This window comes from Lampetra fluviatilis, chromosome 27, assembly GCF_964198595.1.
Source record: "Lampetra fluviatilis chromosome 27, kcLamFluv1.1, whole genome shotgun sequence".
In the NCBI taxonomy this organism is placed as follows: Eukaryota; Metazoa; Chordata; class Hyperoartia; order Petromyzontiformes; family Petromyzontidae; genus Lampetra; species Lampetra fluviatilis.
The window spans coordinates 10,886,449-10,902,541 of NC_136301.1; the positions used below are offsets into that span (position 1 = coordinate 10,886,449).

The 16,093-nt window shown below is 50.0% G+C and overlaps 1 protein-coding gene and 1 pseudogene across 1 annotated transcript; both read left to right on the forward strand.

Moving 5' to 3' along the window:
- The first annotated feature begins 2,296 nt into the window (after positions 1–2,296).
- On the forward strand, positions 2,297–4,787 carry LOC144942484 (trace amine-associated receptor 365 pseudogene; annotated as a pseudogene).
- A 7,872-nt stretch (positions 4,788–12,659) lies between these two features.
- On the forward strand, positions 12,660–13,757 carry LOC144942485 (trace amine-associated receptor 365). Its single transcript, XM_078869347.1, has one exon. The coding sequence runs from the start codon at positions 12,660–12,662 to the stop codon at positions 13,755–13,757; it is 1,098 nt and encodes a 365-aa protein (XP_078725473.1).
- Positions 13,758–16,093: the final 2,336 nt, after the last annotated feature.

A 16,093-nucleotide genomic window follows, 5' to 3' on the forward strand; every position in this document is an offset into this window, starting at 1 on the left:
AAATGTCCAGAGCGTCTGCACAGCGTCTCTACTTGGGAGTGCAGCGATTGCATTTCAATGCGGTACGCATATTTACGTGTTTGTGTGCGGTGCGAAAGAAGTTCCACATACATTACATAAAATAAAGTTAAAACCTTAGCCCACTGGTCAATGACAAATGCGTACCGTGTTGTTGTATTATACACTGGTCACACTTTTTCTGGCAATAAGGTATTCCAACGGTTTTAAGGTAAATTTGGGGTGCTGATTCCAAATCTGGCATTAGTTTTTATCTATCACATCAGGTTTTCGATATATCAAATATTGCATTTTCAATAAAAACTGCAGAAGAAAAATATTAAATAAATGTGGATATCTACATAAAATTATATTATAAACACAATATCCTAAAAATACAGCACCATATTTTAACACTAAAGCAGTCACTGACTCGCAACAACTTGCAATCATAAGTGACAGAGTTAATTTCGGGTAAAATCAATGAAAATGGGGTATGCCGATAGCATAAAATGAGATGTGATAGAGCAAATCTGAGATCAGATTTGGAATCAGCACCCTGAAATTAGTCTAAAACAGCTGCAAAAGTTTAGGCCAGAAAAAAATGTTTTTTTTACCAGTGAATTATCCATTCGGGGTCAGTGGGGATTCAACAGTGGCGTTCCTATCGGTTACCCATCTGCCACGGCCGGCGTGTCCACTTACAATTCCATTAATCAAGCATCCCGTGCGAGTTAACTGATTGAGTCCCATGGGGCCAATTTGCGCGCAGGTTTTGGGTGAATTATGGGTTTGCGCGTGCGGTCCCTGGAGGATGAGTGCACGGCGCGTGAAGGTGCTTAACATATGTCTCCGTGTGAATGTGTGTATGTATATGTATGTACGTGTCTTTGTATATAAATATCACAACATACGCCATAAGTTTATTGGCGTTGCCAGGAGTATCAGCTCAACAACCCAATCCCAACCCTATCTCGTATATAAACGACTCTCTCTCAAAGTCTGCACTTATCTTGAAGAAGGCCAGTCAGCCGAAACGTTGAGACCTTGGGGTTGTTTTAAGTGGAAGTTGCAATTTGTTTTAAGTACACTTGTTTTGAATATATAAACAACAGCTTGGATTTATTCGTACATACTGTCCACACATCTGCGTACATACACACAGACACCTCATACATACGCAAGCTTACACAACTTACGACTAATATTCACCGTACAGACTTAGCAGACGATTGCGGGCAAGTGCTGTTAGCGAGCACCTATGACGGTGTGGTCATCACGTAGCGGCTGCCTCCGTCTCTCCCCTGTGCCGATGTTTACACACCGAATGCGGTACTTATTTAAGGCTGAGAAAACCTAGAGGGGAGCTTATGATTCGTTGTTTTCAATATCCACTCGCCACGGATGTTGGTCGTGGCCTAGCGATTGAACTCCGCTCACTGGGTTGGAAACGCAGTGCGCTGACCACTGCGCCACGGATCCCCATACGCGCACGTAATACATACACATACTAAAACACGTGTATACGTACATTCGCGGGTATAACGTACATGCATGCATACGTATACACCACACACACGTACACATACGGGTACATACTGTAGACATGTTAACGTGCGGATATATATGAACACACAAAAGCAAATATCCCCCTTTATAGCTTACTTCGACTGTTGGGGCAAGTTCTTAGCGAGGGCCTATGTACACTCATACACACAAAAGGATACAAAGGCAGATATCGCCCGTATCGCCTACAGAGACCGCGAGGACACGTGCTATTTGCGATCGCCTATTCACCCATCCCATTCGCATACTGTACATCCAAAGATCGCCCATTTAGCCTACATAGACTGCTAGTCGCGAGCGTTTATACACAGGCAATTCGCACACAAACACACTCAAATACACCTACAAAGACACAGATCCCCCGTATAGCCTTAACAGATTGTTGGGGCAAGTGCTGTTAGCGAGCACCTATCAAGTCCGGCACAGCAAACGAGGAGGTGGGTGGCTAGCACCACGCCCAGCCGCCTTTGTATCCCTAGTGGCGACGTTTACACACCGCACCAAGAACGCATTTGAGGCTGAGTCGACCTAAGGGAGGCCCAGGACATGTTCAGATAATCGTCACTGGCGTTGACCGTGAGCTGGGTTCGAATTCGGGTGGCCGGGTTTATAGCGCAGCGCGCTAACCGTTACACTACCGCTCCCCCACACACACCTACACACACATTACCTGCACACACAGACACACCTTCACATACAGACACCTGCACACACAGACACACAGGCATACACGATGTCATCTCACGCGAACACCACCTCGCCAGCGTGCGGGCTCACATTCTACAGCTTCAACTGCAGCCGCGCGTCCGTCACATCATCATCGGAGCGCGCTCAAATGATGTCCCTCCTCCTCTCGATCAGCGCCATTACCGTCGCGGGCAACCTCCTCACCATCACGTCCATCCTCTACTTCAGGCAGCTGCAGACTCGCACCAACGCCCTAACGCTGTCTCTCGCCGTGGCGGACCTCCTGGTGGGCCTGCTGATCATGCCCTTCAGCGTGATGCGCTCCGTGCACAACTGCTGGTTCTACGGCCGCGTCTTCTGCAGGGTCCACACGTGGCTCGACTACACCTTCTGCACATCGTCCATCGTCCACCTCAGCTGCATCTCCTTCGACCGCTACGTGGCCATCAGCGACCCGCTGCGATACGAGCAGCGCGTCACCAGAAGGGCGTGCGTCCGCATGCTCGTGTGCAGCTGGCTCTGCATGCTGGTCTACGGCCTCGCTTTCATGCTGGAGTGGAACCTGGTCGGGCTGGAGGAGGAGGTGGTGCACGTTTGTCCCGACGACTGCCCGGTGCTGCTGAACCTGCCGTTCGCGATGGCCAACACGATCTTCGCGTGCATCGTCCCCATGATGCTGATGACGCTGGCCTACGGTAGGATTTATCAACTGGCCAGGCAGCAGGCGAGGAAGATCACTTCCGCCGCCATGGGCTCGAACGCGGACTCCGCGAGGAGTTCGCTGAGACGCGAGCACAGCGCCACCATCACCATGGGCATCATCGTGGGCGTCTTCATCTCGCTCTGGATACCGTACTTCGTGGTGTCGGTCACGGAGCCGATATTCGGCTACCAGGCGGGCTCCGTCACGTGGGAGGTCATCAACTGGTTCACGTACATCAATTCGACGGCGAATCCCATCCTGTTCGCCGCCTTCAACAGGCCCTTCCGTAACGCCTTCTACCTCATCCTCTCCGGTCGAATGTTTGCGTCGAGCTGCAGAGGAGTCGATCTGTTCGACGTCCCGCGGGCGCTTGCTAAAGCTCGCGGGTAAGTCACCTCCTACTGCTGGCGTCGCCGCGAACGGAGCCGGCCGCGAGCAAGAGCGACGATTTAATCCGCGCACTTCGCCAGCTTCTGTCTGGGCACGTGAAATATACCTCGAGCAGGTGGGAGACGCGGAGGAAGGTGGGAGATGCAGAGGAAGGCGGGACGAAAACTGGAGTGAGACGGCATTCAATTAATGGAAGAAGAGACGATGGGGAGGTGGGATGTGGGGAGGGGGGAGGGCGGGTGGGGGGCATTTAGCCAGCATTGGGAAGTGATAATCTCACAACGACACGGCAGGTAATATACACGTGCAAATACATATTGGCAGAGAGGCTACTACGACGGCTACTGATGTTTTCACACATTTATTTGGTGATGCTGCCGATGCTGTGTTGGGAGTGGTGCACAACCAACAACAACACTCAAGACGTTCCTAGTCAATAACACTGTGTATGTGCGTGTCGCCTTAAATGGGGAAAAATATAACAGCTGACGTTTCGGGCGCTGGCCCTTTTTCATAGCACCTAAATAGAGAGATCAATAGAGAGACAGAGTGGATGGGGGGGGGACACACCGCACTTGTTTACATCATGGGGCCTTGGTGAGAATCAGATTTTAGAAATAATTTCTGATGATCGCTTGTGGCTACCAATGTTCGTGACCTGGCGGGGAGACGCCGCGACCTCCAGAATGACCGATCCGTCATGCGCAGCGTCCTATGCGACCTGAAGCTCAGAGCCCTTATTGCATGACCTCAGGGCATCCCCGTTCCACGTTCGTTCCAGCCTCATCCTATGGAGCGTTGCAATCGCGAGCCAGCGGAGTGGGTGAGCGCGCAGAGTCAGGCCATTCATTCCGGTAGACAATGTTTGAAAAGTGCATGACGTCTTTTTAAGTTTATTTTATTTATTTATTGTATTTAACCACGTGATAATTCAAGAGACCGTGGCAGGACGGGCGACGAGACTTGGTGAATCACTGCACTTTCCGTGGGTGGGCGTCGAAGATGTGCCATAAACCTGGCTCGCCAGGGGAAGGCGTTATCGCAAAATGAGGACTAATCGTCATCTGTTTCTATTTGTACGGGGATAGAGTGTTGCCCTGTCGTGCAAGGTGTATGTTTCATCTAGGTGCTCCGATTTTCTCCTCCAACTTAAACAATATCCGTCTGAAAACATCTTACGAATAAAACAGCAATGCAGTAGTAGGCTCTTCTGGATAAATAAGTAAAATTTCCACAAGCCTCGTTTTGCCGTGGTACCATCACGGCTCCCGTGTCAGGATGGGTGCTGCTGTTCCCATTCGCGACGCGAGGCTCTAAGCCCTGACGCTCCGCGAGCCCTGGGGGACTTGGGTTTGACGCGTGGCGGAGTAAACCACGGATCGTCTCGGCGACCCTCTCCACACGTGCTCTCAGACCCGTCGCCGCGGTACAGGACTTGAAGTAAGGCTCGTATAACTAAAGAACGTTATTTACAAATGACCAACGCAATTCCAAAGCCATTCGCCAGTAACGCTGCAATGCGCGGGCAAGCGCACGATATTTATTACAGTTTGACGAACGTGTCGAGATGTTTGTTGTGTGTGATTACGCACCACTCACTGCAACGCAATACTTACTACACGTGCACAGAGCCGTTGTTATCCTACTGCAGGCACTGCTGCCTCTAGGGAATGTGAAGCTGATTCAGCCCGTCTGGGAACACGTGTAGCCAGCGTGGGAACACGTGTAACCAGTCTGCGAACACATGTAGCCAGTCTGGGAACACATGTAGCCAGTCTGGGAACACGTGTAGGCAGTGTGGGAACACGTGTAGCCATTCTGGCATCAAGTGTATCCATTCACGGAACACGTGTAGCCAGTCTGTGAACACGTCTCGCTAGTCTGGGAACACGTGTAGCCAGTCTGAAATCACGTGTAGCCAATCTGGGAACAATGTGTAGCGAGTGTGGAAAAACGTGTAGGCAGTGTGGGAACATATGTTGCCAGTTTTGGAACACGTGTAGCCAGTGCGGGGACACGTGTGGCCAGTCTGAGATCACGTGTGGCCAGTCTGGGAACACGCGTGGTCAGTCTGGGAACACGTGTGGTCAGTCTGAGATCACGTGTGGCCAGTCTGAGATCACGTGTGGCAAGTCTGGGAACACGTGTGGTCAGTCTGGGAACACGTGTGGCCAGTCTGGGAACACGTGTGGTCAGTCTGGGAACACGTGTGGTCAGTCTGGGAACACGTGTGGTCAGTCTGGGAACACGTGTGGCCAGTCTGGGAACAGGTGTGGCCAGTCTGGGAACACGTGTGGCCAGTCTGGGAACACGTGTGGCCAGTCTGGGAACACGTGTGGCCAGTCTGGGAACACGTGTGGCCAGTCTGGGAACACGTGTGGCCAGTCTGGGAACACGTGTGGCCAGTCTGGGAACACGTGTGGCCAGTCTGGGAACACGTGTGGCCAGTCTGGGAACACGTGTGGCCAGTCTGGGAACACGTGTGGCCAGTCTGGGAACACGTGTGGCCAGTCTGGGAACACGTGTGGCCAGTCTGGGAACACGTGTGGCCAGTCTGGGAACACGTGTAGGCAGTGTGGGGACACGTGTAGCCAGTGTGGGGATACGTGTAGCCAGTGTGGGGATACGTGTAGCTAGAGGAATCAGCATCCCAACCAAGAGGCGGGAGGAGGGGAGCGGGACGACCGTTTAACTTACGTGGTGTTTTGCATCGTCATTAGAAGCATATTATGACGTAGCATCGTTAAGTGCATAAGATATGCTATTTAATGTTTCTTAACATGTTATTACATTCTATTCCATTCTTGTTGTGAGTATATATAAACACACATTATACAAACGTTCGCACGCGACGTCGAACGTTCGTTGTGTTTAAAGCGAAAGCCAGCACGCATTCATGTTCCAGCTACTGTAGTTTCCGTTTTCCACTCAGGAGCCGTCTCTCGGGTGGTACGCGAATCTGGGCGACCGCCCCGTGCCCCGCGCTTTTGGGGGACGGCTCTACGTGTTTCGACGTCACGGTGGCAGAGGGAATACTCTGTGTTTAATAATAGGTTTTACTCACCCTTTTATCTGGCAACAAAGCTGACGCCTTTTTACAAGGAGTCATGTTTGCATTAACCACAATACCTGCGGTCAGAATGCAAACAAAAAAAACACTCTGATAATGTATGCATTGTCCTTGATATTGATTGGTCCACACCAGAGACAGTTTTTTAAGAGCCCTGTCTCATATGGTGTTCAATCAGATGACGCCAAAAGGCGCACAAAAACGAGATGACGTCATCTGGTTGAACACCATATGAGTTCCTTCGGAGTGGGCAGGTAGGAACTTGGTTGGACAGCGCATTAGTGCGATCCGTGTTGGATACCGTAGTCGTGTTGGAGGTTGTAGCTGTTACTATTGCATCTGATGAGGATTATTGATGTATTGCTGATGTAGGTATTTAAGTTCATGCTGCTGCTGCAGTAGGTCGCGCCTGTGCTGTGACGCCATTACCTGTGTGTACCACGCGCGCCAATCCACCTGACCTGGTCCTTGAACGGCCACGATGCTGTCGTAATCGCGCACCTGGTGCATGATGTTGAGCAGGGCGTAGACGCCGCAGTCGTAGCCGTTCGGTTGCTGCGGCACAAGCCCCGTGGCTATTGCCACTGGCGTGCTCGCCGGTTCGGCGCGCAAGACCCGGGCCTCGGGCGTCTGGGGCGCGGCACGTCGGGCAGCCAACGCGACGCGCGCGCGCGCTCCAGTCGGGCACCACGCTCTTCGGGCGTCTCGTCCTTTATTGGGTGCCCGCCGCCGTACTGTGGCCAGACGTCGCCGATGGTTGCGAACATCCCCACTATCTCCACACCGCCGATGGTTGCACTGAACGTCGGCGATCGCAACCGAAAACTTTTGCAGTCAAGCAAACTGCAATAAGCCAAGACAGTCACATTTACTGTACTGCGCAGAGTGCACGACAGACAAATATGCACGACAGACAGACAAATAATCCCTGGTGGGCAGTGTGGAACCTGTTGTTCCTACCTGTAAAACCTGTCTTTGGTGTGGACCAATCAATTTCAAGGACAATGCATACATTACCGAAGGTATTGTGGTTAATGCAAACATAATTTCTCGTAAAAAAAGGTGTCAGTTTTGTTGCCAAAAAAGGGTAAAAAAAACCTTTTATTCTATTTTGCTAATGGCAAAGGAGGCCTCATGATGTAAATGCTTACTCCGTGTTTAGTTTGCAGGTGTCGGGCAGATTTTCCCTCGCACCCCCACCCCCCTATGGACGGCCCCGCGTACTAAAGTTGCCGTGTCAACCAATTGGAGTCGAGCCGCGTGCGACAAGTGTAGAGCAATTGTTTACCTGAATGACATAAATAAATATTTACACGAAGGTGGCTAGCGCGAGAGTGTTTGTGAGAGTGTCTTTGTGTTTCACGTTACTCAGCGCGTGGCTTAGGGCTGCGGGGTGGTGGTGGGGGTGGTGGGGATAACACAGTGGTCACACTCCCCCCCTCCCACAGCAAGACGGCGACTGGGTTCGATTCCACACACGGGCGCCTCACTATGTAAACAGGAAGTGAGACTCATCCTGATCTCTTCAGTTTCTGCCTTGTCAAACAACATGCTCTCCAGACCGTCATTCATCATCAAAGCCACAAGTCCACACGTACAGGGGGTCGACTGCTCGCATTGTCCTTCTGCACTTCTATGCCATGCTTCGTTCCTCGTCACCTCCACCCTCCTCATCACATCCCCTCCACCGCACCCTCCCATCCCCTATCTGTGAATCTATGGGTCGTTGTGTGAGTCTATGGGTTTATGTGAAAGGATATGAATCTCAGTGTGAGTCTATGGGTGTCTGTGTCAGTTTATGGGTCTCTATGCTAGTCTATGGGTCTATGTGTGAGTCTGTGGATTTCTGTGTGAGTCTGTGAGTTTGCAATGTCCATAGAAACCTTCCTATGCATTTTTGCTTGATCTCTTCTCAACACGTGCCCCCTGCTGAGGCTCTCTCCTCTTCGTTCCTCATCCTCCACCTCCTTTCCCTGAGAGATATCCCCAGCGCCAGTCGTCGTTTTTTTCAGCCGTGCCCTTGCAATCCCTCGCTCTTCTCTCTGGCACAGGAGCCCACCTCTGCACCGTTGTAACCTATCGCGACACCTTCATTTAATTACGCGCAGACCACAACTAAAATAAGCGAGCTCCTATGCGAACACACTAAGAATACCCAATTTGGCAGGTTTACACGGAGGTGTGGATGTGGGCAATTAACTTCGCACGGGTAAACTCTACCGGGAATTACCGCACTTCGTGTGAATGTGTCTGTGTGTGTGTGCGTGTGTATGTTTGGTCGGTGGTCGCTAACAGCACTTGCCCCAAGAGTATTTAAGGGCTGAACGCGGGATCTTTGTCTTTGCATGTGTGCGCGTGTGTGTGCACATAAATACAACAGCGTATCGCGTCGTCGCTTGCGTTGGCTATTCATTGCTGCTGTTCTGAACAGCATCAGGTCACCACCCACCCACCTACCCATCCATTCCAGTATAATCAAGGACGTCTCTCTCTTGCTGTGAATCGTAATAACTCACAAAGAAGGCCAGTCGGCTGAAAACGTCGACATCATAGATAGTTCTATCTGACAGTGTACAAAATACAACTTCGGTTGCTCTTTTGAAAGTAAATCGACGGCACGGCTGCTGGGAAGAGACGGTTGAGTGAGCGTGCCGGAGCGAATGATTGCACGAGCGATGAGATCATGGAATACGCTGCATTTAAAACGCGGAATGAAGTGAGCAGGTGAGCGTGGTGTGGGTGAGATCACCACCACCATCATCAACGTCATCATCATCATCGTTATCATCATGAGTTCACTGTGACAGCCTCAGCTAAGCACCGTCATCTAATCGGGCGGTGGTGGCTATGCATGTGGCTACCTGTGAACCAGCACTCTGTGGAGGCAGTAGCGAGGGTTTGTGGATCACAGCACACAAATGTTGTGGAACTCCCTTTCCGTTGTTACGCGTCGAGGAGGTGCCATAACCCTGGTTGTGCCACCAGAAGGCGGGTACAGCACAGTGTGGATTAATCGCCACCTGTTTACATCTGTACCGGGGATAGAGCGTGTGTAATACACGCAACCCATCATTAATGTGCTTAAACATCTTGCAAATAATAAAAACCCAATGCAGCTGCGGCAGGACCCTCCAGAAAACGCGTCCTATGACTCAGTGTGGTTATCCTAGATAAATAAGTAATTTATTAACCATCACTATCGTCATCATCCACATTACCATCATCAGTATCATCAGCATTATCCCCAGCATCATCACCATCGTCATCATCACCATCATCACCATCGTCATCATCACCACTATCATCACAATCATCACTATCATCACCGCCATCATCACAATCATCACCATTCTTACCGCTGTCACATCATCACCATCGTTACCACCATCATCATCATCACAATCATCACCATAATCACCGCCATCATCACCATCATCACTATCTTTACCATCATTACCACTGTCACCATCATCACCCTCATCATCATTATCATCAGCACCACCATCATCACCACCTTCACCATCATCATCATCACCATCACCACCATCATCACCATCGTCACCATCATCGCTAATGCGTCAGTCTCATTGGGTCGCACACTCAACATGATAGTAATTGTTAGTTAGTTTTTTACTTTTAAAGAAACATTTCACTTCTTATACTGTACGGGAGTTTAGTGCGCCTATTGCACGCGTACGGCACATGTGTACAAGTAAAGTAATCAGCGTAATTGCATCTCTCACATTGCCCGTTCAGAAAAAAAGGCGCGTTTGGATAGGACACGTCCTTGGAAGGGAATGACGACAGGCGGTCGAGACTAACCACGGAGTGGCAGCCAAATTTATGGAACGCATCCCAAGAGAGGCCGTCCACTGCCTTGAGATGGAGCGATGAAATCAGCTCATGTGCGGGCAGTACAGAGATGGTTGCTTCGCAGGACCATGCGGCCTTGGTCCAGCAGTGGATAGATTATGGTTGGTGATGACCGTAACAATTGAAATTCGACGAGCACAGAGACGAAACATTCCCACGACCACATCTCAAGCGATGCGTCCCATCCCCGTCAGATGTGCGCAGCTAAGCCAGTTTGAGACTGATTAGCACATAACTTGGAACGGCTGATCCCCAACGCTTGCCAGGTGTTGTAGGCGTGGGGCTGTTATTGCAGGTGCCGCCAGGATATGCCAGTGTTTAAATGGTTCTCGAAAAATCGTGGGTGGGATTTCTTCGTCCTTCCCCGGTTTCCTGCAACATAAACCCGGTGATGGAACTGGCAGACAAAGCCGAATACAGCATCCTCCTGGAAGAAAAAAAACATGAAACAAGGCTAGAGACTCAGTTGCTACACATAATATATATATATATATATAATTAAACCATGTTATTTAACCAGGTAAGGCCTACTGAGCTATGTAGCTCTTTTTCAGAAGTGACCTGGCTATCACAAATGACAGCTCAACGAATTGACTGATATGAAGATGTATCGCAACCAAATACTCTAAACGCGTTATGCTGATTATAAATGTAAAAGGGAAAACCCGAGGACGCGGAGAAAAATCCACGTGGCCGTTATAATGCGGAATGCGCCCGTTATAACGCTGTTTCTGAGCAGTCGACGACGAACTACTTTCGTGAGCTGTGCAGCTGAGTGATACAATTCAGGACGTGAAATCACACAGTAACACGGCGGCGTAACTTCATCTCAGTTTTTTGTCCTGCCATGGAATGACTCCAGGCTCATTATTTTATCGTGCAAATGTGATGAATAAATTATAATTCCTCGCTTAAAGCTGGTTTCGCTTAACGTGGCACTTTTCAGGAACGCATCTACCACGTTAAACGAGGAATTACCGTGTGCACATAGACGTAATTTGCGCTTGTTCACCGCTGCCTATCGCAGCGCCAAATTGTTTTTGTGTAATCTCGTTGCGTATGGATGGCATTGCAGGAGTCTGCCTCGCCAGTCCATTACGAAGACGACGACGCCGAGAGATGTGGCCCCTGAGATTGGGCAAAACCACACTCCTCTAATCCAGTGTGCCTCGAAGCGGGGTTGGCGGATCACAGAACTATCGTTTTGCACTTGAGACTTCCAACTTGCTCGGCTGCGCCCACGAGGTGTCAGTACAGCAAGCGGGTTCATGGCGTGTCCATACAGATTCTTGATTGACAGCAAGAGAACTTCGTGACATGTGTGACCAAAGGATAGCAGTGCAGCGTGTGGGTTTCTCAACTATTTATGCCGATATTTGAGCTTCTAAAACATGGCGGTACAACAAGTGGGTGGCTGAGCTCCTATCTATGCGGAATTTTTGCTTGGCCTCTGAGATGGCAGTGTAGCAAGTGGGTTTCGGACCTCTGCAGGCAAATGTATGAGCGCTTTCTCCTCGTTTGTGCGCATGGTGGCTTTTCTCCAAGGCAGAGCGTTCCCTTACCACGCAAAGCAAAGTCCCTTGTCGTTGTTCATGAATAAAAAAAATGATGTTGCCAACTTTCTTCAAGCAGGGTCCTCCTGGAAATTGAGCCCTGAGTCTCAGTGAAGCTTTCCAGATAGAATACAATCGGTCAGAGGACCTGTAAAGGTGTAGTCTTCACGTGCATCTGTATATACACAAATACACGTTAGTCAAGCCGCAGCAGTCAAGAGGTCAAGAAGCATTCACAGTCATTGCCGTCAATTCCACCATAACTCGCCATCGTCTCCTTCCTTTTGTCAGGTCCTTCGAGCAGGGTACATAGGGAGGATCAGCCGAATAATCGTTATTATTTGTGCAGACTGAGTAAGAAGGAATTGTGGCGCGTTTCTAAGTCAGTTTGCCAGCCAAGCCACTTGAGTAAATGGCGGAGTATAAGGTCAAAGGCTCATTGTGGCCGAACGAAAAGCGATAATCTATGGTCACAATGATGATGGTGATGATGAGTTTTGCGAGACATATAACCTACCACCTATATGAATGAAACCGTGGCTAAGAATGTTTACCGTTGATTTTTTTCCAGTTTGTGTACTCGCTTTGCATTCCGACATATGGATGTGTATATGTATTAAGTACGTTCTTTTTATTATTTTTATTTCAGCAGGAATGGCTCAATGAGCTGTTAAGCTCCATTTCACGGACGTCCTGCAATGGTACAGATAATTCGTTGAGAGTTGGGAATAGGTATGTAAGATTGAGACACATCTGAAGATTTACCCCGTTTGCAGGATGAGCTGATTTTCCACGTGAATATATATCTAACAAACAAGCAATGGAAACACTGAACGAGTCCATCAAAAACAGTTCATTGCTGTGCGTGGAGGTCTTCCACAACTTCCACTGCACATCCAACGACATCTCCGAGGCCGAGCGAGCCACTCTCATCACCATCATCATCCCGGCCATCGCCATCACCATTTTCGGAAACCTCCTCACTGTCGTATCAATCCTCTACTTCAGGCAACTGCAGACTCGCACCAACGTCCTGACGCTGTTTCTCGCCGTGGCGGACCTCCTGGTGGGCCTGCTGATCATGCCCTTCAGTGCAATGCGCTCCGTGTACAACTGCTGGTTCTACAGGTGGACCTTCTGCAAGATGCACTCGTGGTTCGACTACACACTCTGCACTCTGTCCGTGCTGCTGCTCAGCTGCATATCGTTCGACCGCTACGTGGCCATCAGCGACCCGCTGCGCTACCACCAGCGCATCACCAACAGGACGTGCGCCCTCATGCTCCTCTTCTGCTGGCTCTGCCTCCCGTTCTACGGCGTCGTCTTCATGGTGGAGTGGAACCTGGTCGGGCTGGAGGAGGAGGTAGCGCAGATTTGTCCCGACGACTGCCCAGTGCTGCTGAACCTGCCGTTCGCGATGGCCAACACGATTTTTGGCTGCGTCGTCCCTATGATGCTGATGACGCTGGCCTACGGCAGGATTTATCAGCTGGCCAGACAGCAGGCGAGGAAGATTGCCTCCACCGCCATGGGCTCGAACGCGGACTCCGCCAGGAGTTCGCTGAGACGCGAGCACAGCGCCACCATCACCATGGGCATCATCGTGGGCGTCTTCATCTCGCTCTGGATGCCGTACTTCGTGGTGTCGACAACGGAGTCGATATTCGGATACCAGGCAAGCTCGTTGGCGTGGGAGTTCATCAACTGGTTCACATACATCAACTCAACGGTGAATCCCATCCTCTTCGCGGCCTTTAACAGGCCCTTCCGTAACGCCTTCTACCTCATCCTCTCTGGTCGAATTTTCTCCTCGAGCTACAGAGGAGTAGATCTGTTCAACGTCCAACAATGGTCGAAAGTCAACCAAGGTGCCAAGAGGTGTGTTTCTACGCTCATCGGCAAGGAGGCAGACAGGTGATTGGAACGAGGCAGCCAGATTAGCCATCACGCGCAGTTTATTTAGTTTAGTCTGGTAATCGAAAAAAAAGAAAGTGACAACGCAACTTTATTCCACGTGGAGGTGCCATGGATATTCATGATGGAACACGCGATGTTATCATGCACACCGGCAGTTTAAGGAGCGGGTGATGTTACTCGCAAGGTCACATTCTGTTCTGCAAACAAACTCTTGTTACCCAGGAAAGTCTCTCAAAAGAGTCGCAAGACTGTTGCTGCTGCTGTGTGTGATCCCAATTGAGTAATTTTCAGGAATTGTTTGAGCATTAGGATGTTTGGCCAATATCATTTACATTGGGTTTTTTTCTATGAGATGAGGAAAACGGAGAAACCTTGGAGAAACCCATGGAAAACAGGGGGAGAACCGAGTCAGGTATCGAAACCAGGTTGCCCTTATTGCTGGGAGGCACAAGCATCACCACTACACAACCACAATGCCGCCCTTATGTACCATTACATTTTGCCCACTGCTCAAGGAAGATACACAGCCTTGCGTTGGTGAAACTTCAGCCGTCACTGCATCTCCTGGAGAGCTCCGAAGGTGGACCGGACTAACACCAGAACTCTCCCAAAACGATTCTGGATCTTACTTATTCCAGGGATTCCCACACTCCAGTCCTTGCGACCACCCCACCACATTACGTCTCTCCCCGTTCACTCGTTCACTCCTCCCAATTAACTCGTTCCACGCCGCACGCTACAGCTGATTGTTAAACACCTCCCACGTGGCACGCTAGTAAATTAACGCTATCCGCGTTAATAGAGAGCCGATTCAAATAAAGGTTGAGATCTCCGTGTGCGCGCCAGCACACGTGTTCCTTGTGTGTACACGTGTTCCACTTAACACAGGCGGAGTTAATCGTTTAGCGAGTCACGTGGGACTACGTTTTGTGTTTAGTTTGTTGTCATTCCCCGCACCTCCGATCAGCATGGTTGGCTATGTACTGTGCAAAATAAGTAAAAAATACATACATACGTGGAACGGATGCAACAATAATCGGGCGTGTGCACCGTGGAACGAGTTAATTTGTATTGGAATGGGGAACAGTAAAACTGGTTCACACGGAGACAGAGAGTTGTTGTGGAGGGCTCGCGAGGACTGGAGTGTGGGAAACTGCCCTCAAATCTTCACCGTCGCCCGAGTCTGGAGGAATCTATTCCTGCCAATGTATGTGTGTGTGCGCGCCCGCTTTCTTGTCTTGTCCTCTTGCTGGTGTTTCATTCTGCCTTTGTCTCTGCCCTATCATTCCCGTTCCCTTTGCCTCCCCCTTCGCTCTATTCCCTCGGTAAGATTGCATTTCTGACATGACGAAGGTGTCTGAGCCGTGTGGCGATGCTATTGCCACGAAGCGTTAATATGTGTCCTGACTGCAATGCGTCAATAAACTTTACACAATCCAGGTTGCAGTCTTGATTGGGATCCGTAGCAACTTTTGGCTTAAGGCTTAAATCACACGTTCTTGCCACTGCATTCGTACATGTTACGCCCTTCATCTATGTAGCAGTAAAACAACAACAACATACTCTATAGTTGTAGAAAGCACTCGACCATTTGTGCATTACGCAAAAATATCCTCAGCAGTTCCTGAATAACGTTATTGCTCTCCTCTTGTCTGAGATCGACAGGACCAGTGACGCACTGCGAACAGTGATGGATATTTGAACCAACTCGGGCCTCCCCTAGGTAGACTGTGTAAAATGAATAACTGGTGTGGTGTGTAAACATCTGTTCTGAGGAGACAAAGGCGTCCGAGTGTGGTGTTGACCAACCACCACACCATCGTGTGCCATGCCGGCCTTCATAGGTGCTCGCTACCAGCACTTGACCCGACAGCCTGTTAAAGGCTATAGGGGGGACCTTTTTCTTTATTGTGACCAGCAGAATGGTGGTTGAACGTGAAACGGTCAGTCTGCTAGACCGAGTATTCAACCTGTGTGGATTAATCAATGAGTGAAGTTCACGGGAACAGTGGTAGTTGTAGTCGCAATAGAAGAGTGATAAGGGGGAGACTGACTGCCGGTGAGTGAGTGAGCAAGTAAATGGGGTGAAACAGTAAAGACATTCATGGCAGGGGCCACACCTCAAACGCAAGTTGTATGGCCTCTTCCTGTTTGCGACAGAATTAATCGGCTGTGCCGGGTGGAGGAGGGCGCACAACACGCGTTTGACTCACCCGATCTGACCCAAACGTCAGTTATGAAACATGTGACCTGTTTTATATCTCACGCGACAACGCCCCCCTGTGCCTGCACGTCGGGCATTGCATCTGATCAGAATCAGGATCTGTATTTATACTG